This window comes from Panthera onca, chromosome A1 (genome assembly GCF_046562875.1).
Source record: "Panthera onca isolate mPanOnc1 chromosome A1, mPanOnc1 haplotype 2, whole genome shotgun sequence".
NCBI classification, from domain to species: domain Eukaryota; kingdom Metazoa; phylum Chordata; class Mammalia; order Carnivora; family Felidae; genus Panthera; species Panthera onca.
In genome coordinates, this window is record NC_138339.1 from 49018946 (window position 1) to 49043432 (window position 24487).

Sequence of the window (24487 nt, forward strand, 5' to 3'; positions counted from 1 at the left end):
GAAAGAAAAAGAAAGAAAGAAAAAGAAAGAAAGAAAGAAAGAAAGAAAGAAAGAAAGAAAGAAAGAAAGAAAGAGGAAGAGAGAGAGGGTGGGAGCTTCGAAGGGAGGAAGAGAGAGAGAGAAAGGAAGAAAAGAAAACAAGCTCTCTCATTTGGCTTTTTACAAGAGCATTAATCCCATTCATGAGGATTCCACCCTCATGACTTTAATTACCTCCCAAAGGTCCCACCATCACAACAGGAAGTAGGATTTCATATGAATTTTGAGGGGATACAACCATTCAGTCCATAACATCCACAGACCATAAGTGTACATACAGTTTCATGAGTTTTCACAAATGTATACATCTGTGTAGTCAGCAACCCAAGCAGCATGTAGGGCATTTCCATCACCTAGATGATTCTCTCCTGCCCCTTTCTCATCAATCTCCCTCCTCAATAGAGGTCAGCCATGGTTTGTTTGGTGTTTGCTGGATACTCCTCATCCCTAGGCTGGAAACAAGAGAATACAGAATAGGACTTTGATAACAGGGCCAGAGCTAAGATGCACTCACTCAGGAGAATGAATGCCTCCCTCACCTCACCCTGTCCCAACCCTGTTGTACAGGGTGGCCTGTTACAGAGTCACTAAAATAGTTTTTACTTTCATACACAGAAACTTATATGGCCCAACCTGGTTCTGTGGTTGACTGATTCAAACTCAACTCTCAACCATTCATACGAATACTTCCAGTGTTTATTGATCATTGACTTTGGTGAACATCATGCTTTCCAATCAATTATATTTCCCTCCCTACATAAACCATTCCTGCCTCATAACATTTAGAAATCTCTAGTAACTACATAAAAGATCCCTCCCCCAGGTTCCAGTAGAATTTGTGACAGCACATCCATGCTGGGTACAGAGTGCTGCTCCTTCTCACGTTCCAAGCCTCACCGTATGTCAGCATTACCTTACCGAACGAGCTGTTGTATTATTCATCCTGCTGGATGCGGGGGTGTTCTGATTCCTCACGAATTCTTATTATCAGTGGGTACTCTAATGGTGTTCTTCATGTATCTTTGTTATTAGAGAGTACTGTAATTGTGATGCTTGTTGTGTGAAGTTTGGAATTCATTTATGGTAGAACATACTTACTGCAGAGCCTGGGCTGAACATAATTAAATCTTCCTTCAGTGGCTCCAAAGGGAGTTGAGAATCTCGCAGCCCTCCAGAAGCATCACTACAGTTCCTATTTAATTCATGTAGAATTTCTAATTAGCTAACTAATGTTGAATTTCCGCTAATAAAATATCAGATGTGGTCTTTACATAATTGCATGTTCCATGGGTATTAGATTTTTACAATTCCAGGTAGGAGACTACACTCAGAACTAAGCTTTGAAGTGATGTCTTTTCTAAAAAACTGGGTATGGTTTCTAATAGAACTCAGCCTCCAAAGTCCATGATTATATATAGAGGTGAAGGACATGGGCTTTGGAATCAGATCTATCTGGATTCGGGTCACAGCTCAGTTACCTCAGGACCGTGTGACCTTGAGCAAGCTCCTTACCCCCTTGAACCTCAGTCCCATCATCTGTGAAACAGGGCTACGAACTGTATGTTTGTTGTGAAGGTTAATCAAGAATGCACATGGAGGGCTTCACAAAGCCTGGCATGAGGCATACCACAGGTCGCGGCATTTCAAGAACAAAGTCAACAATAACTCTGCAGTCTCACCAACCGAGTGAGACCAATTGGAAGCCCTATATATATTTGGTCACATATTCCCAGACAGAAAGAGATCTTAAACAAATTGCACTAATTCAGTGAAGGTGTCTCTTGGAGTCCAGAGGGCGGAGGCAGCCGGTCAGTGGCTAGGACTCTGGGCCCCCCACCCAGCAGCCAAACAGAGCGACTCTGTGTTGGTCTGTTTCACACACTGGCCCCCGTGACACTTTTCATTTGGACTGCCACTTGAAAAGTTATGAAACCACTGATTTAATCCAACACTCTAATTTTGTAGATGAAGAAACTGAGGTTCCAAAAAGGGTAGGTGATCCCCATGCATTCAACACAGGTGTCCTGACCCCAGGATTGTCTGTTCCCAAGACCCCACCCCATTATAAATGGAGACAACAAAGAGTAGAAAACAACGGGAAGATGCTACTGAGTTTCCACACAGTTCTTCCAGCCAGTTTCAAGGACCAGAAATATCCCTAGAAAAACAAAACCATCTGTTGTATCCCCACCCCATGGCTGTTTGTCAGAGTCCTTCCTGGTTTGTGAGTGGCAGGAGCGTCTGTAAAAAAAGGTTCTCGCCTGAAAGCCCTTTCTCCACTTCTGCTGGGGAACCACTGCTCACCTAGTGGCCTTCATGCCACCCTGTGGTCTCTCCGTGACCATCTTCTTGCAGACATATTCACAGGGGTCCCCAGTGAGAGATCACAGATGATGTCAGGTCTTCATCCCTTTCAGCAGCAAAACATCTCTCTCCAGGACTCATGCCAGCATCTTTTATTTCCCAGCCTCTTACTCTGCCACATCCTCTGTTTTCCAGCCTCTCAACATTGCCTACAGCCACATCTACAGCTCCTACAGGAACTTCGTTGGGCCCCCCCATTTCAAGACCATCTGTAGACTCCTGGGTTACCAGGGCATTGCCGTGGTCATGGAGGAACTGCTGAAGATCGTCAAGAGTTTGGTAAGGAGGGGCCTCCATGAGTCCTGGTATATGCCTTCAGCTCTGTCTGTAGGAATAACCCCGGGGAATCCTGTGCCCTTATCCCTGGGTTCCTCTTACGTAGCACTCTGTAACATTTCTGTGTACCTTCTGACGCCATGGCTTTCCCTCTCACTTTCTGACCCAGAGCTTACTCACTGTACTTGATAAATGAACTCAGCAATCCTGATGTTGACCTTTAGGGCCTACTAATTACTGCTCACACACTCCGCCTATGCAGTGTTTTTGAACCTGAGCGTGAAAACTCCATGGCACATGTGCTGCCATTTTCCCCTCCTGTGCTCACGGCACATATCTCTAATCAATCACCACGCTTCTTCCCCTTGGGATTTCTTGCTAAACACTTGCAACACTGCGCTAGCCTCAAGGGAATTCTGTATCCCATTTCAAGTGTGATCATCCAAAGCTCCATTTACTTCCCCATGACACGCCGAAGTAAAGCTGAAACACTTAAACAAGATTTTCCTGAAATTTTGAGATGACAAGAGAGAAGTAGCTAAAGTAATAAGTAGCCACACCAGAAATAGGAAGCAGGATTCGCCTGCTCACGGCTCCTCTGCTAACAGCTGTGTAGAGCCACGAGTTGTTACAGATTGTGACGCTAAATCCAGAGTTAAACAGGAAAATGTAATGGGTTAAAGATGTCTGCCTTGGACATAGGAGGGATAAATGTGCAATGTATTTTCTGTGTTTAAATTAGCTAATGTGTCTGTCTCTACAGCTCCTTGGCCCATAACATTTTAGCTCTTAATCTGGATCTCATATAAGCACCTCAATCCCAGGAAAGGCTCATACCTTGAAATTGCCCTCCTGGAAGTGTATATTCCCAAGGGACTAATGAGACAGCTCCCTTTTCTGTCTCATAAAGGCCTATTTTTTGTTATTAAAGAGAATAGGGCTGTGCCCCCACATTTAGGAGAGAACCTACTCCCTCCTCTCAGGGAGCAGTGCCTTACTGGCCTAGGCAGCTCCAACTGCTATAACAAAATAACACAGACCAGGTGGCTTAAACAACAAATGTTGATTTTTCACAGTTCTGGAGGCTGGAAGTCCAAGGTCAGGGTGCCAGCATGGGCGGGTTCTAGCAAGGACCCTCCTCCTAGTGTTCAGATGCCTGCCTTCTCATTGTGTCCCTACATGACAGAGAACAAGCTCACCTGTCTCTTGTCTCTTCTTATAAGGGCACTAATCCCATCATGAAGCTCCACTCCCAAGACTTCATTACCTCCCAAAGGCCCCAACGCCACACGCCATCACACTGGGGGATGGAGTTTCAATATATGAACTTTGGGGAGACACATTCAGTCCATAGCACTTACCCACAGGCCGCAACAGAACCCTGTACACCCCCAGAGCCCAGCATTTAGTCCAGAGTTACACATAGACAGCAGTGATGGATTATTCACTCATTTTGCCCTCTTTTGTCAGCTCCAAGGAACCATTCTCCAGTACGTGAAGACACTGATCGAGGTGATGCCTAAGATATGCCGCTTGCCCCGACACGAGTATGGCTCCCCAGGTTGGTGATGGGGAGCCAGGGGCAGGGGGTAGTGATAGGAGAGTAATCCAGGCCCACGTGGTGGTCAGGGGCCCTGACCATCTACCTGGAAAGGTTTGCTTCTCTAACAGGCCCACAAGCTGGCCCAGCACTGGGTTAGCATCCTACCTCCTCCATTAGCTAGATAGCCTTGAAGCATCTATAATCCCTCTGAGCGGTAGCATCATCTTCCCCAGTGAAGGTAAAGGATGCCTATTGGGCCTGCCTCCACAGGACTGCTGGGGAGCTAGGGAGGACAGCAGCTGTAGAGCATTTACAGCCTACTTGTAAAGGTCTTTTCTAACTCAGCACCTCCAGGATCCCTTCCTCCATTTGCCCATTGGAGGACGCAGGTACTGCAGGTGGTGATACAAGTGACATTTCTAAGGTGAGTCAGGAAACAGGAGTTTTGCCAGTCTGCCTCTGAGCAGAGAAATCATTCTTTCCTTCCCTAGTAGTGAATGGCACAGGGACTGAATCTGGGGAATGGGAATTGGGAAAGGTGGAGACTGTGAGTTTGGCACCTGGTGTTTTTTCCTAAAAACCAAGCTGTCAGGTGCTGAGTGTGTGTGATTCAGAGTAGAAAAGGGCTTGGGGACACCTAGGTGGCTCAGTCGGTTAAGCGTCTGATTCTTGATTTCGGCTCAGGTCATGATCTCATGGTTCTTGAGTACGAGCCCCGCGTTGGGCTCTGCTCTGACAGTGTAGAATCAGCTTGAGATTTCCTCTCTCTCTCTCTCTCTCTCTCTCAAAAAATAAATAAACCTGAATGAAAGAAAGAAAGAAAGAAAGAAAGAGAGAAAAGAAAGAAAGAAAGAAAGAAAGAAAGAAAGAAAGAAAGAAAGAAAGAGAGAAAAGGGCTTGCCCTTGGAAGCTCTGGTTTTCAATCATAGGTGCCCCACTTACTAGCTGTGTGACTATGGGCCTGCCACTTACCCTCTCTGACCATAATCTAAAAATAAAAGTAATAGTGCCCTTCATGGTATTGTTGTATTAAATGAGATGTTGTAGATAAAGTGCTTAGCATAATACCTAGCCCTTATAAATAAGTGTTAATTCCTGTTATTAAGAATTCATACAACTTTTTGGAGGGACTGGGAGAGATTCAGGGATGCTGTATTTGCGTATGTTTGTTTTGTTCCAAAAAAGATTTGAGCCAGCCTCCTGAGTTTTCTTTAGTACTGAGCCCTGAAAGAAGTCTCACCCCTGGCCCACATGTAGAGAGGTAGGGGTTTGGTTTTTCGCCATCCCACTCAGGTCTGGGCTGTTGCTCTGTTGGCCCTTCCCATCATCCTGCCTGAGCAGGGTCAGTTTCCCACTAACTGTCTGCCTTCATTCCCCAGGGATCCTGGAGTTCTTCCACCACCAGCTGAAGGACATCATTGAGTATGCAGAGCTCAAAACAGATGTGTTCCAGAGCCTGAGGGAGGTGGGCAATGCCATCCTGTTCTGCCTGCTCATAGAGCAAGCTCTGGTGAGTCCTGAGCCCAAAGAAATTGGAGCGTGTCCAGGCTGGAAGGGACCCCCAGCCCAGCCAGAGACCTGAGGCCCCCCAGGGTATCCTGCTCAGCAGGCCCTGCAGCATAGACTCGTGTTGTCCCGTGCGAGGTATGTGCTACAGATCTGTTCTGCTCTCAGGCAGCTCCGACCATTTGAACCCTGGGAGGAACGCAGGCTCTGGCGTTAGACAGACCTGGGTTCCTGTCCCAGCCCCACCTTCACTAGCCACAGGATCCCAGCAATTCATCCGAGGCTTAGTTTTCCATCTACTCATTAAACAAATAACAACTGCTTGGCTGCCACAGGCCGGGCACTGCACTGGGGGGTGGAGTCATCGTCAGCCCCTGCCCTGTGTCCTGGACAGTGGCGGGGAGACTCACACTGAGCCATGTATTCACACAGAAATGCTGTGCATACATTACAGCAATGCTCGGAGGGAGGAGTGCAGGGTTTTGTGGGAACACAAAACAGAACCTGGTGTGGTCTTGGTGAGAAAGGGAGGACTTCCCTCAGGGGGTGACCAGGAGAAGCGTCAGGAATTGGCCTGCTGAAGAACCAGGAATCGTGGTCCAGGCTGAGGGGAGAGCACATAGTGCTCTCTTCCTTTGGTGTGATGGGAGACGGCCACGCTAACCCTCAGGGTAGTTTAGAGGCCGAAAGGAGACAAAACGTGCAAAGTGCACACAGTAAGAACTAAATAACTGGTGGTAGTTAGCAGGATGAGCACAGGCTCGCCTCCCCATACTCCCACTTCCCAGGACCACACAGACCCAGGGCCCCTTTTAGCTGCCTGACCATTCGGCAGTCCCCACCGGCCCTTGTGGCTTGGTCACAGAGGCTGCCTGCCTCCTTCCCATTCTCGCCAACACTCCGTGCTACCTGCTCCTCTGTGTGTGGGGTCCACAGCCCTCCAGCCACGGGGCCACAGATGCAGTGGAGTAGTGGAAGGAAAGGGAGAGGGGTGTCGCTCTGAGGGTGCATCATCTCAGCCTGGGAAGATCTCGCAGCCTCTGTGCACTCATACAGCACAGGGGTATGGAGAGCCCGTTCATTGCTGACTGCAGTTCTAGATTGTGTGTGAATAGCCTTCATTAAGAGAGACAGATTATGACCATCCAAACATCGTGAAGGCAGAGGGTGGTACATGCTGTGAGGGCATAAAAGGGAAACCGGGATAGAGCGTGATGGTGGTCGGGAGGGATATGCTGATTTCAGAGAGGGTAGAGCTTGATATTTGTAGGAAAGAAAAAAACCTGGAATGAGCTGGAATAGAGGGGCACAGGGGACAAGATAGGAGCAGAGGAGGGAGGAACAGGTGGCAGTCCTGGGTAGGAATTCGTTGGAGTGTTGTGAAATGGAGAGTGAGGCAGAGGGTCTGATTTACTCTTGGGAAAGGCCCTTTGGGCCTTGGGAGAAGAACCAGCCATAAACACGCTGCGGCTGTTTGCAGCTGCCCAGCTCAGGGTTTGTCCTGGAGGCAGAAGCACATGGATAGGGGAGGGAAAGGAAGGCACTAGGGAGGAGACGTAACAGGGGTAGAGTGAGATGAAAAGCTCGGAATAAGAACCCTAGTGATCCCTGCCTCTCACAGTCCCGTGTGACCCAGAGCGAGCCAGTTCACTCCACGTCTGAGGTCCCCACCTCTACAACGAGGATGTGTCCTATCTGTTCTCTCAGACCCTTCCCCGCGGAGAGGCTCAGAAATGCACACGGTTTTGCTCTCCCTCCATGAGGAGTAATTGCCTCTCTGTTCCCCTTTAAATAGACTCTTGAGACAGCTAAGTGTTCCTCTTTATGGTAACAGGTTTTGAACACGGTTCAGTGGCCTGTGTTGCCATGGCAACTTAGCCTTCAGAAGTCACAGGGATGAGTAGGAAACACAGTTCTGTTCAAGGCTTCAGAAAGATGAGGAGAGGCTCCAGGGGCACCAGGAGGGGTGGAGGTGGGGGAGGGCTGGCCCCTGAAGCCTCAGGCCTACGTGTCTCCTGTTAGCACCTTCTTTCATGAGGAGTTGTGACCCGAGAGCACCAATTAAGTTTCCCCTAAGAAGCAGACTATTGATGGGACTATAAGGACAGGGAAAATTTTTCTCAGGCAGCCATGCCAAGGTGGTCACTTGCATATATCACTGAAGACAAGAGGATACTCAGGATAAAAGACCTTCAGAGCTGAGAGAGACCTTAACAGTATATGTCCCCACCCCTCTATTCATGAGGGAGGAAGTGGGGAACCAGAGAGGGGAGCTGGTCTCCTGAGGTCTCATGGCACATCAGCAGCAGAGGTGGAAGAAGGAAAGCACAGGTTTCCAGCACCGACTCCAGTCCTGGCGGAGGCCAACAGAGCAAGAATCAGGGCCCCCACAAAGCTCTGTGCTATGCTTTCTACTTAGACAACTGGGGGAATCCCCAGGCCAACATAGTACTTTCTGAGATTAGAATGAGGCATGAGCTTTCTGGAGCCTTTGTGTTTACAGAACTGAAATAAAATAAATATTTAAATGACATATCAATTGTTCTAATTAAAGAACAATTAGCAAAAAAAGAAAGGGAGGGAAGGTGGAAGGGAGGGCCCTTAATGGCCATCCACAGAGGACCTTCTCCTGGAGGACTCTGAAGAGTTACAAAGAATAAGGTGTATGTACCCACACAGAAAATGTTGAAAGACACAATGCTGAGTGAGAAAAAGCAAGTCCCAGCACAAGACACATATTATGATGCCATATATATAAAATAAGCAAAAAAGAGGGTGGTGCCTGGGTGGCTCAGTCAGTTAAGCTTCTGCCTCTTGACTCAGCTCAGGTCTTGATTTCAGGGTTGTAAGTTCAAGCCCTGCATTGGCTTAAAAAAAATTAAAATAAACAAAAAAATAAAACCCACAAAATATACTGCATTGAAAAAAAGAATCTAGGGAAAAAAAGCATATCAGATAGTTCAGCTATTTTCTCCATGTATCAGGGAGTAAACTAGGATTAGGGGTCAACAGGGACTTTAATTTTATCTGGAATGTCTAATGTTTTGCAAGGAAAGTATTTTCAAGTATTACTATTGAACTAAAAATTAATTTAAAGAACACAAATAGTACCTAATAGTTGTAGGTTAATAATAACAGAAAAACTGGAAGAATATTGAAAAATACAAAGTAGGAAGTCTTTTGCTTGTTAATCTTGTGTTGTCTTTTTCTGATAGATTTGCAGTTTCTGGCTGTGGGTTCCATGTTGAAATATATGCTGCAAATACCTTCTTTCATTCTGTGGCTTGTGTTTTTGTTTCTAACAGGTTATTAATATATCATTAATATGTAGGAAGAGAGGATATAAATTGAAAAGATTAATTACTTGTCTAAAGGTATACCTTTTCTCTTTAAATTAGGTGCTTATAAATATTTCTTCAAATTCAGGGTGCAATATTAGTATAGAAACCCCTACACCTGTGGAGCAGGTTGCTTGCTTGGTGTTTTTAATTAAGGTCTAACATACATGGAGTAACATACAGAATATGCAGAATTCTCACCATATAGACAAAGTGAATTATCCATGTTACTGTGGGTGGGCATTTGGGTTGTTTACAGCATGATGCTGTAACAAATGAAGACACCATGAACATTCTTGCACATTTCTGTTGGTGGATCTGTGTTCTCATTTTTATTAGGTAAATTTACTAGTAGTAGAGTAGCTAGGTCAACGTGTAGATCAATGTTTAGTTTCAGGAGCTACTGCCAAACTGTTTTACAAAGTGGTTGTGAGAGTTTATTCACTCATTCAGCAGTGTAGGAGAGTTTTAATTTCTTGACATCCTCAGGAACATTTGGAGTTGTCTTTTCAATGAAAGCCGTTCCATCATGGTATCTCATTATGGTTTTGATCTCCCTGCTGAACACTGATGCTGGGCCTCTTTCCATAAGGTAGAGCCATTTGGACAGCCTCTTTTGCAAAAGGCGGTTCAATATTTTTGCCTGTTTTTAAATTAAGCCCTCTTTTCCATATTTATTTGTACTTATTATTGATATATTGTGGATCCATAAATGGCAAATACATTTCTTTGGCTTGTCTTTTGGTAAACAGAAGTTCTTAAGGCTTGGTGTATTTATCATTTCTTCCCCCATGTGGTTGGTGCTTTTGTGACTTGTCTTAAAAAATCTTTCCTACTCTACAGTCATGAAGATGTATTATCTTCTAAAAGTTTAGAGTTTTAGCCTTTTAAGGCTTAACAGACCATTAAGTCTGTTGTTCACTTGGAGTTGATGTGTGTGTTTAGTGGGAGGTAGAAATCCATTTTCATTTCTTCCCGATTATCCCAGCAGCAGTGACTGAAAAGACCTTCTTCTCCCTGCTCTGCAATGGCAATGCCACATGCGTCATTGATCAAGTGCCCACAAAGGGTCTAGTGGTGGCAGGCTCTTAAATATTTGTTGAGTCTACCCTGAAATGAATCGGCATTCATTAGGCATCTATTTATAAGTCCTGTTATGGTTTTTTTTTTTTCATTTTTTTAATGTTTATTTATTTTTGTGAGACAGAGAAAGACAGAATGCGAGCAGGGGAGGGGCAGGGAGAGAGGGAGACACAGACTCCAAAGCAGACTACAGGCTCTGAGCTGTCAGCACAGAGCCTGATGCAGGGCTCGAACTGACAAACCATGAGATCATGACCTGAGCTGAAGTCAGACGCTCACCTGACTGATCCACCCAGGCACCCCAGTCCTGTTATGTTTTTAAAGGAAATTCTGTTAGTATCTCCTACCTAGTATCTAGTAACTAGTGTCACCTACCCTGGGAAATCAGAAGATTGTCATTAAGGAAATATTCCATAGTCACCAAGTTTTTTCTCAAATTTTGTATTGTGTTTGAGCCATCAGCCCATTGTTCATTATGCTGACACACACCAGAAGAGGGCCCTGTTTGTTCATGTGAAAGAGGGAAAGCCCGGTCCCTGGGAAGAAGACAGCCTGTCTGTCTGCCTCTCTGCCTTTTATGGCAGGACCTCCCATCGTCTGGGACTTAAGAGTATTCCCTGCCTTGAGCTCTGTTTATTTCTTCTTTCCTCCTTATAGTCAGAGTGGACCACAGTCAGAGTCTGGGCAGTCATTGCTCCTCTTACAGGAGGCCTTGGGCCCAAACTCATAGAACTGGGTGCCATGCAGGGTGAGTTTCACAATCTCAGCACCACTGGGATTACCCTTTGTTGTAGGGGCCAGATAACCCTTTGTTGTAGGGGCCCGTCCTATGCATTGTAGGGTGTTGAGCAGCACCTCTGGGCTCTAGCCTGTCTCTAGATGCTAGTAACACCCTTCCCAGTTGTGACAACCAAAAAGGTCTCCAGATACTGCCTCATATTCCTTGAGAGGACAAAACCTCCCCCTATTGAGAAACACTGATCTAGTGCAATCCCACATTTTGCAGATAGGAAGCCAAGGCCCCAAGAGGGAGATGACTTTCCCAGGGTTAAACTAGTGCAGGACCTGGGGTGAGAACCCAGGATCCTTACAGTTAGCACACTCAGGGACAGAGGACTGCTCTACAAAGCCTCACAGATGATGCTGTTGGCTTTGGTTTGGGTTTTAGTTCCAGCTCCACGTCTGATCCCTCTGTCTCCTGCTTCCACTTTATAGTCCTTTCTCTTTAATTTTGTTTTTCTTATTGCATAACTTAAATAAATTCATTGCCAGAAAACCCAGAGAAGCAGAAAGAAGAAAACAAAAACCACATTGCTGCACGAAGAGAGCCACTGTTCATGTTCTGAAGGACATCCTTGCAGATGTTTGTATGTTCCAGCATATCAATATTAAATTTTTTCATTGTTTTTTTTTTACTTTGTTTAGTTATAAAAGTCATGCTCACCAAGCTGAGAAGAGTGGTGATCCACATGGAGTGTGGTGGGGGCAGGCGATCTTCCACTTTTTACTTTACGTTCTAAATTATTGTACAAATTTAGTGCACTAAACACTTTTTGCTTTTTTTTCCCCCCCTGGAGAGGAGGTCCTCACACACTTAGCAGATGTACACAATCCTGATACATGAGAAGTAAAAAAGCAAATGCCTGCCCTTCACTGTCCATCTTAGACCTTGGCTCCATATCCCCACCTGTTCTTGATCCAGAGTTCTTTTTGCCATCACCCTGACTAACGACCCCTCCGGCTACTCAGGAGTCATGATCTGTCCCTACATCCAGGCATCACTGAGCAGCACTCCTTGGCCTTTCTGCAAGCAGCATGTCCTCCAACCCAGACCCAGAACCCAGTGGTGTTCCAGATTAAAAATGAGTCAAGCTTTGTGGAAAGAGGGCACCTCGACTCCCAGTAATACCTCTACATGCTTTCTGGTTTTTAAGTATTTTTACATCCTTTCAGACACATCCCAGTCTGGAAACCAAACCTGCTACCCTCATCAATATATGAGGTACGGAGCAAACGTGTTCTGACTGCTGAGAGTCAGGGAGTCTGCAGACCTGACTGAGAGCCCCCCATGGGCCAGGCGGTCAGTGTGTGGGACTCCAAGATCATTGGACACAATCCCTTCCCTGATGACACTGTTCACAATCAATACCCTCAGTCTGCAGCGGAGGAGTGTTAGCCCTCCAGGGGGTAGGCAGAATGATCTCATAGCTTTTAACTATTTACTTACTCAAAAAATGAGAAAGGAACTAAGCCCTCCTGTTTATTAACACAGTGTTCCAGAGTTGATCACATAAATACATGTCAGTGGAGATGTTTGCTCAAAATTATACAAATGGAAGCTTATGGTCCAAAAGGTTTGGAGACCACCAGCCGAGATCCACAACAACAAAGTGAAAAGGGGTATAAAATAATGGAATCAGAGAGGAGGGGATGACAGGACAGATTGCCTGGTTGAGGGTCATTTTTGTATCCTCAGCACATCAGTACAGGCTTATCACCTATGTCCTATATGATGAGGGGAGGGACATATCAGCTCAGTTCTAGGTGAGGATTAGAAACATACCTGTTTATTCTCTAAAATCTTCCAAGATGATGCCATTCCATTTGAGCAAGAGGCTGCCAGTCACCTTAATCCAAAGCCACCTCAGTCCTGGAAACTTGTGGCACTTGTATCATCAGCCTGGGCCAGTAATTGCCCAGAAACCAGAGCCTTGGCTTTTCAGTTCTGCACTGATGACTCTCCCAAGAGGAGACCCCAGTGGACAGAAGGCCTAGATGCTGAGGGTTTGGGAGTCAAAATGCAGTTTGCTCTCCTGGGTGTTATTGGAGGGCAGACACCTGCAGACATCCGGGAGGTGGTGTAGTGGTCCCAGCCGCAGCCGCTCATTGCAGTCGCTCAGAAAACTCCTGAAACATCCATGCTGGTACTTCACCTGGCCCCAAGGTGGCCCTGGCTAAAATACCAGGCAAAAGCTCCACCCCTGATTCCAGTGTGCCGCCAGGGTGGAGAGCCCCTGATCTAGAAGGAGTCTTCTTAACTAGTGCTTCCAGAGGCTAGTCACTGATGTGTTGTCATATTTCTTGCTGTATCTACAGACCGCTGGTTGTATTGTTTACAAAATAATTTTAATTAACTTACTTTTTAACTTAAATTTATTTTTAAAGTGGGGCACCTGGGTGGCGCAGCCGGTTAAGCATCTGACTTTGGCTCAGGTCAGGATCTCATGGTTTGTGGGTTCAAGTCCCGCATCAGGCTCTATGCTGAAAGCTCAGAGCCTGGAGCCTGCTTCAGATTCTGTGTCTCCCTCTCTCTCTGCTCCTCCCCCACTCATGCTCTGTCTCTCTCTCCTTCAAAAATAAATAAACATTAAAAAAAAGTTTTAATTATTTTAAAAGGAAACTGTATATCACTTCCATTAAACAAAATCATTATCTCTTGCCATCATTGGAAAGCAACCAGAGGGACACCTGGGTGGCTCAATCGGTTAAGCGTCAGACATTTGATTTCAGCTCAGAGAGTGATCTTGCAGTTTGCGAGTTCAAGCCCCACATCAGGCTCCATGCTAACAGCTTGGGATTCTCTCCCTCTCTCTCTGCTCCTCACCCGCTCATGCACATGCTCGCTCTCTCAATCTCTCTCTCTCTCTTTCAAAATAAATAAACTTAAAGAAAAAAAAAAGCAACCAGAATAATAAATTCAACCAAAATACAACAAAGTAATGTAATCCCAGCTGCTGTCTGCCCAGACATCTGAGCCCGGGGCCTGCCATGTTAAAAATGGAGTTTAGCAAATGTTAGACAGGTTTGAGATATGCTGGATCTAAATGAGAGACTTTCTTACAAAGTTGTCAAAAAGACTGCTAGGGAACTAAGAGGAAAGTAAGTTTCCCTCCGTGACCCACTATTGTTAAATATCACTTCCCTGCCTCTACAATTCCCACCTTTTAGGAAATGCCTGCCTTGGGAAACGTTGATGTGCACTTGAGGGTAAGGGAAAACTACTTTTTAAGCTAGTTTCTTGGCTGTAGATCTTTCCCAGCTGACCAGACATGGTTCTGGTCCGGAATAATGATCATTTTTCCCCCTGACAATTCAGGGGGCAGGGGAAAGAGTTGAGGTGAGACAGGGTGATATATAGCATTGTTCAAGTGAGGCTCAGATTGGTGGGGAAGGACCACACACACGTGCAGACCCAGACACGCAGAATCAGATAAGATTACGGATTTATTTAGGCAGGTTTACAAAGAACTCCTGGAAGTGAGGGCCCCACGGTACAAGAGCAGTTGGAATATGTCACAGTTGAACTTTCCACTGTTCACTGGAATCCCAGACGAGAGGCTGGAAGGCTGCTGCTCGTACTTTCTGCACAAAGCTGGGTGTGGGAAGCCTAACCTGCTCCACAGGCCCTGTATCTTTGGGGCTTAACATCAGTATGCAGGAAACACTTCACTAACGGGCTACGTGTGTCCATATAAGGAAATGTTTAGAATGCTGCACTCTCTGGTTAGGCCCTGTAACCACCCTCCCTCCGGCACCCTCCCACCAGAACATCAGAGTGGGGGTTCCCGGGGGTCCTCAGCCTCCAGTTCCCAGCTCATTCTCCACGCTCACTTGACAAAGACAAAAACATAAAATACTAGTGTTAGTGCTACTGCCTTTTGGTCGCCTCAGAACTTCGAATGTTAAGAAAATATTGTTTTCAGATTGGTTTGATGGTTCCCTTCAGGAGATCAGCTAAAACTGGTACGTAGTTTTTCATCCAGAGATGGAGCCTAAAGGTAGCATCTAATGCTGTTGTATGTGGATCCGACGTGTGTGTATCACATGACCCTAGTTTTTTTAAATATGTATCCTGAATCTGTATGGTATCCTTTATTTTTGTGTGGGTGCTTTAAAAATTTTTTTTCAATGTGTATTTATTTTTGAGAGACAGTTGAGTAGAGAAGGGGCAGAGAGGGAGGGAGACACAAAATCCAAAGCAGGCTACAGGCTTTGAGCTTTCAGCACAGAGCCTGACACGGGACTCGAACCCACGAGCTATGAGGTCATGACCTGAGACAAAGTCAGACACTTAACCGACTGAACCACCCAGGTGCCCCAAGAATGTTTTTTTTTAATTTTTTTTTAACGTTTATTTATTTTTGAAACAGAGAGAGACAGAGCATGAATGGGGGAGGGGCAGAGAGAGAGGGAGACACAGAATCGGAAGCAGGCTCCAGGCTCTGAGCCATCAGCCCAGAGCCCGACGCGGGGCTCGAACTCACGGACCGTGAGATCGTGACCTGAGCCGAAGTCGGACACTTAACCGACTGAGCCACCCAGGTGCCCCCCAAGAATGTTTTTTAATGTAGATGCTTACAATACTGAGGTTACACAGGAGGATAATCTTGGTTTTAGGAGTTGCATGCTGAGGTATTTAAGGCTGAGTAATGCAATGACTTCAACTTGTTTTCAGTGATTCAGTAAAACATATAGAGTCACAACAGAAATAGTAAAAGAAAAGGTCATTGTGAGTCTACGTCAGGAGTATAAGGATGTGCATTGTTCTTTCAAATATTTTATATGTTCAGTATTTTTCATAACACAAGTTTGAAGAGGGGAAAAGGAAACTTCATTATGGAATCTAGAAAGTTAAGAAGAAAAAGGGTCACTAAGCAGACAAGGTCACAGTGTATAAGGAGGAAGACAAGTTATGAGGGTTTTGTTTTTTCCAGCTACTTCTTTCTGTTAGTTGGTGAGATTTATTTTTGGTAACATATGCTTAGGAGCTACTTCTGACCTCATTTTTTAATTTATAGAGGCATCTTCTAGTGCTGAACACAGCCACGACTCTCATGCTGTCCATCTATTTGATTTCTAAGCAGGAAATATCAGTGTAGAATCATGGAAAGGCAGATGAAGCCAGGAAAGCTGTCCAGTCCAAACTAGAAAAAGACCCCACGGGACTTGTCAGTGGCCCTGAGAGAACTCCCAGAATGCTTCTTTTGACTGCCCTCTTCCTGTGGGCCATGGTGGGGAGATTTTCCCCGTGCTTCAGGGTCTTCAGGAAAGAAAACAAGAATGCCTTTTCCCTGTGTGCAATTTAAGAGAAATGTCTCAAACCCAGCTTCTTTGAGGGTCACTGCCTATCCATTCTTGTTAAAGGTGAAATTTACTGGTAGGTAAAGCATTGGGGGGTAAAATGACAGCTGATTTTCTACGTAACAGCAGAGGACCTTCATACAGTTATAAATCAGATCATGCTACTCCCCTGCTTAAAACTGACAGGTGGCTTCTCATTGTACTTCAAGTTCTAGCTCCCAGCTGTGACCCACGAGGCCCCAGAAAATTCAGCCATGCCTACTCCTCTAGAGTCATTCATCTTTTATTACACTCTTTGCCTGGGTGCACAGTCCAGCCACACAGCAGACTTTGAAGGTCAGAGTACAGCTGAATCCTACCATCCTTGGCTTCTACCCAAATGCTTGTTGACATTTAGCCCCTTTGTGTTATAGTCAAGGGGCACCAAGAGGACTTCCCCCGACCCAAACAAAAGCATCTCTTCCCATCAGTGTCTGAAGTTCTCCTATTAGGGACTTTTCTTGATTTGAAATGTTACCTAATGTTTAAAAGCCCCAGGGGCACCTGGGTGGCTCAGTTGGTTAAGCATCCAACTTTGGCTCAGGTCATAATCTCACAGTTTGTGAGTTTGAGCCCCTCTGTGCTGACAGTTCCAGAGCCTGGAGACTGCTCTGGATTCTGTGTCTCCCTCTCTCTCTCTCTGCCCCTCTCCTGCCTGTGCTCTGTCTCTCTTTGTCTCTCAAAAATAAATAAATGTTAAAAAAAAATTTAAGCCCCAGTAAAATACAAAGCCTGCTGAGATGGGTTTAGAGATAGATAGAGCCAGTACTTTAGTAGGTAATCATTTATCAAATAATTTTGAGAAGTAAGATGGTCACCCGGAAAAGGGTGCAGGGAAACCAAAAGATTCCTCCAAGCCAAAACAAAGACAAAGACAAACATTAAAAGAGAAACTCTGTTCTGTACATAGGAAGATGTGGATAGTGTATGCTAAGTGATTAAAAATAGATTACAAAAGAGTAGATATTTTATGTCCCATCATTTAAAAACATATACTTGAATGTTATATGTATAGAAGAACCAGGCAGGATAAACCCCCACAAGAGTATCTGTGATGACCCCTGGGTGGTAGGATTATAAATTTCTTCCCTTTAAAAAAAAATGCATCTGCATTTTCTCTTTTTTTTTTTTTTTTTTCCAAAAATGAGCATAAATACTTAAACAACAAAAAGAAAGGGGCTAGAGTAGCAGCTTTAAAAACCCACCTCCTGTGATGAAACATACAGCCTGGTGTCTAGAGTTAACAGTGCTATGTTGTCCGCTTGAAAATTACCAAGAGTAGATCTTAAATGATCTCCCCACAAAAAATGGTAATTGTATGAGGTGAAAGATGTATTAACTGGTAATCATTTCACAGTCGTCAAATCGGCAGTGTGTCCAGCCATCACACTGTACATCTTAAACCAACACAGTGTTATAGGTCAGTTGTATCCAGGTAAAGCCAAGGGGAAAATCTGCCAAATTAATCATTGTTCACGGGACAACCCTTGCCTGAATTAAGTATTGGGTGAACTTCCAGGAGAAAATGACAAATAGCAGGTCAGCTAACACTTAATATAAGGTAACTAAAATGTTGGTGGTGGTGGTTTTTGGAGATCAAGGATAACAAATGTGTACCTTAAGTGCCTTTGCCCCTCTTCTAACCCAAGGCACACATTGATAATCAATCCTGCTGAGCCTGAATCTGTTGTCGAAATTGCCTCCAAAAGCAGCCACTGCCTCAGTCATGAATGGTGACCCCAGTGCCACTGCTGGCACATGTGTTGCCCACACTCAAATCATGAAAAGATAGCCTTCCTCAAGATGTTTCATTCTTTTCTTTTGAACTATGATCATAATACGTCGATTTTTAAACAACAAAGTGTATCTGCTAGGAAAGGATCCTCGTAAGTCGATCTCCTGGCAGCCCTTAGGATGGAATGCTCTTGGACAAAATACTGTCTTCAGAAACCATTTATAGCAGACCTGGGTTTTTGTCAACTCTGCTGGAAATCGTTAACCTCCTCCCAAAAAATAAACACAGACCCTGACAAGATAGCATTATCTCCCAATAAAAGCAAAGTGGTCGGAGACCCCTGGCAACTCGTCCTGACATTCTAGGCACTGGACTGCCCTACTTTGGTATCGAGGAGGCAACTGAAATGCCCACTTCCTGTTGGTCAGATGTATGGTCCGTATAGCAAGGTAGTATGGCAAGGCATTGGACACTAACTGGGTATCCTTAACCAGTCAGCTGTTTCTGTTTGAAGGCAGCATGATTCAGGGAGGACTGTGGGTCTATGTTCCAATTAAAACTCAGACTTAATTCCATTTTTTCCATGAATTTGCTGACTTCTCATTCCAGTGATTTGCAATGAACATCATTCCCTGGGGCCTTTGCTGTTGCATTGGCCGCATTACAAGGCCAGCCCCTCCCTCCCAACACCCAGGGCTTTGGGTGTGCAGTCCAGTGGTTGGGAAGGAGATGTGTTCTGGTGGGCAGGGTCCACGGGACCTAATGATGAGTAAGGGAAACTCAGTGAGGAGATTTGGCACCTAGTAGGTTCTAACAGGCCACTTGCAGTTTAAAAACCGGCATTCCCATTTGGAGACTTGCCACAGGCACTTGCCCCTCCTGAGAAGCTAGAGGCCTTTTCCTCTCCCTTTGATGCATTTCTGGTCTTATACTGTGCAATGGTCTCCAGACTTAGTGACACTGCCTCTTTAATTGTAAGGTGCTGTATATTCCTCTGGGTATAGACAGAGTATAAGCGAAAGAGCAGAGATCTCTCAGAATTCTCTTGCTGACCTCGGCCTGGCCACTGGGCCACCTTCCTAAACCAGCCATGCCCTGTTCTTTCATTCTGCTCCACTGCTGAGTTACACAGCCTTGAATGAGACAGGAATCTTTCTGCAGAGGAACAAAGGCAGGATGTGGCCAATGCTTGACTCCCGGGTGTTCTCCTCGAAAGGGCCTATCAGAGAGCCTGGGTTCAAGTTTTGCCCCTGTACTTAATAGCTATGAGACTCCAGGAAAGTGATTAAAATCCTCTGAGCCTTAGTTTCCACACCCCAAAAATACTGGGGCTAAGTGTAAGTCTCCCCTGCTTTTTCCAAGTTTGCGTTCTGCCTTGCTTTCCCAGAAGACCTTACAACAGTACCTGTTTTCACTAACCACAAGAAATCCAAGGAGGATTTTGCTTTCAGGAAAAGAGGTGAAAAGCAAAAATAGCGTTCACCCTTTGTTTTGCAGCAAGTGGCTCCAGAGCCATCATGAGTGGCCCCGCCAGACTCCTTCCCAGCAGCTACACTCAGCATCTCAGCACCAAGCTGCCAGAGCTTTGGACTGTGCTTCATCTGTGATTTATCTCAACTTATTTGGCAGGCCCCTTAGAAAGATGCGTCCTGAGGTGTCAACGAAGCCAAAGAGAGGTTGTTTTTGGGGGTCTGGGAATGTTCAAAACATTTTCCATATAAATTCATGGTAATTGCTTCTTTGCTTTATGCCATTTGGCCTTAGGAAAGGTTTCGTTAGGAGCGCTCTGCCTTCAGATAGTGGGGGAAACCTATTCCCAGTCCCCAGTCTTTGTGTTGAGTGAAGTGAGGAATGTAAAGTCACCGGAGCTTCATAAGCAGACCCTCAGCTACCATGAGTCCCTTCTCTCCTCTTCCCCGAGCTTCCCAGAGGCTTTGACTCAGCCTTGGTCCCCCAACTGAGAGCCTGGCTCCAGCCTGCCTGCAGCCCTGTCAGCTCACCCCTCCCTCTCAAGCCCCAGCAACTGGTTTCCTGCTCTCTTCACACTGATCTTCATTTTGTCTCCCCTCTGTCTGCAGTTGCACTTTTCCTGCCAATTCAAAAACTGGCGCATTCTCCCCAGCCACCTCGAAGCCATCACCGTTTCCCGTCTCCTGTCTTGTCTCATTCCTCCCAGTTCTATCCAGCCTGGGGGGATAGAACTTATCCAATGCCTGTTCTCTGAAGGAACTTTGTGTCGTTTCTCCCTCCTCCCAGTCTTCAGAGCCTTTTGTTTTATTTTCCCGAGCACAGGTGTCCTGGACTGTCTTCCCCCACTACATCGTAAACTTCGTTTAAATCTAGTTTTTCCAGTCTTACCTGTCATCGTGTTTCCTGCAGCATCCAGATCCCTCTTCACCCTGTGCCCTTGGGGTGTGTGTCAGATCACAGAGCAAGCACTCAGTGGATGTTCAGTGAAGGAAAGGAAGGAAGGGAGAGAAGGGAGGAAGGAAAGAAGGAAGGGGCAGCACCAAGTGTAGAAGAGTAGCTGTCTTCCCCGTTAGGTGGTTTGTCGGTAGACAAGGAAGTACCCAGAATTTATCAGTGTCTCCTTGATCTCAGGTGCCACTGTGCACCTTCTCTTTCTTTGGTCTCATAGAGTCAGAGGAACTGAAGTGTGTGGAAGGGTCTGGTCACCTTGAGAAACGCCCACCCTTGCCTACCCTTGCATTCATGTCATTCCCTCTCCTGGAGTCCATTTTTATCCTCATGCTGATGATTCCTAAGTTTGGATCCACTCCCCAGATTCTGGGGCCCCATAGCTTACCTCTAGTTGCCTGTTAGACATCTTCTCTTGGACATCCACAGACATCAGATAATCCACCTTACCCAGATCTGATCTCAGCTTCCCTGCCGCCCGCAAACCCACTGTGTCCTTGGACCCTGTGAACAGGTGGTGGGTGTCATTTCCCTGTCTGCACCTGTATCCCAATCTGTCACCAGGTGTCCGATGTCTGCTCCCTCCTCTCCATCTCCAGGCCCTAATCTGTCTTGATCCCAACACCTCTTTGTCCCCCACTGCCCCAATCTCTTCTCTCTCTTGCAGCCACAAAGTGAAACTGCAGATTTCCCTGATGGAAACCATCAAGGTGGCATTAAGATGCCTGAGCGAGGCTTACAAGATCCTTCCCCAGCACTGAAAGCTTCAGTCTAATTCAGCTGACAGCCCCTTACCAGCTGTGGTCCCTCTTGGTCTTGGGCCTTTGCAGGAGATGTTCTCCCTCACCTGTCCAGTACTTACCCCCGTTCAGGTCTCAGCTTAGCATTCATTTTTGTGGAAAGCCTTCCCTGTCATCTTCCCCGAAAGTCTGGGTTGGTTGCCCCTCTTAATGTATTACCATAGCCCCATGCACACCCCCACTGCAGCACTTCCCACAATTTTCCATTTACTTATTTTCCTCATCATTTTGAGAAATGCCATGCATCAGGTCTGCCTCATTTAATGTTGTGTCTCCAGCACCTTGCAGTGAAACTTGTGTATAATCAATGCCTATTATTTGTCGAATGACTGAATGAATGACTTCTTTTCTGCTCAGGCTATATCTGAGTCAGAATGAAAGTGTCCAGATCTTGCTTGATCTCTAGACAATAGTATGCCCATGTTCTGTATATGCTTCTTGTTGGCCTCTCCTGTCTGGTCAAACGTGGGTCTTCAGTATAACTGGTCCTTCCAAGAAGACTCTCTCAGTCAGTATTTGCATGGGATATGAAACACTGCTCGGATTCTCCATCAGGACCCACAGACTTGAGGGCCCTGGACTGGGGCTAGATTAGACAGCTCAACCCACAGACAGCTTGGTGGGGGTCCTGAATGAAGAAGAACTCTGATAAGTTTTTAAAAAGAAAACCCCTATAGACTGGAGGGTTTTGGAAGACTCCTAGGAGGTGAAGCTTGAATGGGGCTCTGAGGGATGGATAAGGATGAGGGAGGTTTGGGAGGGTGGGGAAAGAAGGAATTTATAGGTGTAAATTGACCAAATGAGTGGTCGGTCCAGTTTTTTACCTTAGTATCAAACCAGCAGATCTTTAAAAACTAGTGGCCTGCAAAGAAATTATTTACACAAATCCAGGATAGAGGTTACCTCTGGGGTTGGAGGAAGAGAAGTTTCAATAATTTCCTGTTTCTTCAGCCGGAAGCTGGCTCTTGACTCTTCATTTTTCAATCTGCCTGTATATGTCACAATTCTTTCAGTTTAAAGAATGTCCGTAGCTATGACTAAAAACCCAGTAAATAAAGCAACAAATGATGTGATCCTATCAGATATGAGTGAGGCTAAAAAGTTTCTCACGTGGTGAGATTTTAAGTAATCTTCTCCTGTTTCTATGTTTGATCATTTTACTTTTTTTTTTTTTTTCCCCATCCTGTATATGCATCGTGAGGGGGAGAACGGTCCACACTTCCTCAGGCTTTGGCCACCTGCACTACCATGGAGAAACAATGGTGTCAAAGTGAATTGGCCCTGGGTCTTAACCCTGTCAGCCCTACTGCTTCTTTATTGCCGTGGACCTAGCTAGGAAATGTCACCTCCCTGAGAATCTCAACGTCCTGGCATGTAGGATGGAGATCGAAAGAGCCACCTCATAGGATATCCTGAAGTGCAAAGCGGATGATGGGTACAGAGCACCTGGCACATAGTTAGTGTTCAGTAAATGCTCACTGATTCTCCTTCCCTGAAGAACAAAGCCATTATGTTGGCATAGATTCTCAGTTCTAGGGAGAAACCCTTAGAGACCATTTAACCCAACCTCTTCATTTTGTTCCATTTAAATTATTCTTAATTGCACATGATGAATCAAATAATACAGATGAGCTTATGATGAAAAACATCATTCTTGGCTCTGCTGCACCTCGCCCCACCTGTACCCCAGTCCCCAAGGCAACTTGTTTTAATCATTTCTATTTCTAGTTGTTCTCACTGTTCTCTCCATAATGCTTAATTATATGAGGATAGCTTCTATTTCTTAATTGGCACCTTTAGACAATACCTACTGACTCCCTAGTTGGATAGATGAGATTTTAGCTCATTTACATCTCTCCTCTCTGTTCTTTAATATTTGATTATGTCACTTGTTGCTTCTGTTGCTTCCCTTATAATCAGAGATAATACACTCACACCACCATTGCTTCTCTTCCTAACATTATTTAATATCTTGACTCCTTTCTGTGAAAGATGAGGAAATTAACACCCCCAACTTGCACTTCTAACACTTCTGCCTCCTACCCCCTGTCAGCTACTTTTGCTTTTATATGATCAAAGCTGTATTTTTGTAACACTTGTATTTTCTTCTGCAACTTGTCCTTAAGTGTAGCCTAAACAAAACAAAATCATATACTAGTTACATTGTTAAATCTGCACAGATGTTTTTCCTTGCTAGACCAGGTGGCATGCTAGGATTTCGTTTCCTTCCCTCTAATTCCAGCTCAAATCCCCCAAAGCTCTTTATTTTAAAGTTAAAAAAATTACTTTCAGAGTTTTGTTTCAGATCAGTTTTTTAAAATGATACATGTACAATATAGAAAATTCAGGAAGTGCATACAAGTCGGGAAAAAAACAGGGAGAAAGAAAGGGATAGAAAATTAAGAACACCTGAAAATCTCATCACATGGAGTACTTCTTAAAAATGTGTCATGTAATTCATACAGAGTAATCAGTAAAATTGAAGAGAAAATACTTTCCTTAGTAATAAGGGGAAACATCCAGGCCCATATAAGAAAACCCAAAACAGGAGAGATTCTGTCCTAAGTCTCAATTCCCTTTTATGCCACAGACATTCAACTTTTATTGCACATACTTACTGAGCATTTATTATCTATCGGACACTCACTGTGCTCCCTATTGGGAATAAAATACAGTTAAAAATGGACATTGTGCCTACCTTCATGAAGATGACATCCCAGTGGGGGAAGGTAGACATTAACCAGACATATAATCAGGCAAGTATAAATTCTAAAACAGGTTGCGCTCAGATGTTGAAAGGAAAAGGATGTGATTCTTTGAGGGCACATAACAAGGGAACCTGCCCAAGGCGGGGAGGTATTGAGGGGGGTCAAGAAAGTCTCCCCTGAGGGAGTGATGGTTGAATTGAGATCTGAAAGAAGAGTGGCAGTTGACTAAGCAAAGGGAGTATGGGCAAGAGAGGGGCAGGGAACGTTTCAGAGAGAAGGCAAAAATTCAGTGATGAGCACACAGATGGTGCATTCAAATAACAAACGCTGCTGTGGCTGGAGCAGAAGGAGCGCAGGCCGAGTGGGTAAGAAACCTACTACTCTCAAGGCGCTTCACAAGCCAGGGGCTGGGGGGTTCCTGGACAGAGTGGAAGGCCGAGTGTGGATCCTTCAAGATAGAGATTAGATAAGGAGGAGATCGACCGTTAGCATGGGCGCCCACAGTGGAGGCTGGTTTGGCTCCCTGACACAAGCCTTTGTGTGCTCGGCACTGGACG

At 45.3% G+C, this 24487-nt stretch overlaps 1 protein-coding gene across 8 annotated transcripts in view; it reads left to right on the forward strand.

Moving 5' to 3' along the window:
* The window catches only part of CYFIP2 (cytoplasmic FMR1 interacting protein 2), a 127396-nt gene that overhangs the window by 86407 nt on the left and 16502 nt on the right, over nt 1-24487 (forward strand). For all 8 annotated transcript variants that reach the window (XM_060634839.3, XM_060634841.3, XM_060634840.3 and 5 more), the window contains 3 exons: nt 2539-2682; nt 4150-4240; nt 5602-5732. In XM_060634839.3, the coding sequence (XP_060490822.1) occupies nt 2539-2682; nt 4150-4240; nt 5602-5732 (366 nt within the window). The remainder of the gene's footprint in view (nt 1-2538; nt 2683-4149; nt 4241-5601; nt 5733-24487) is intronic.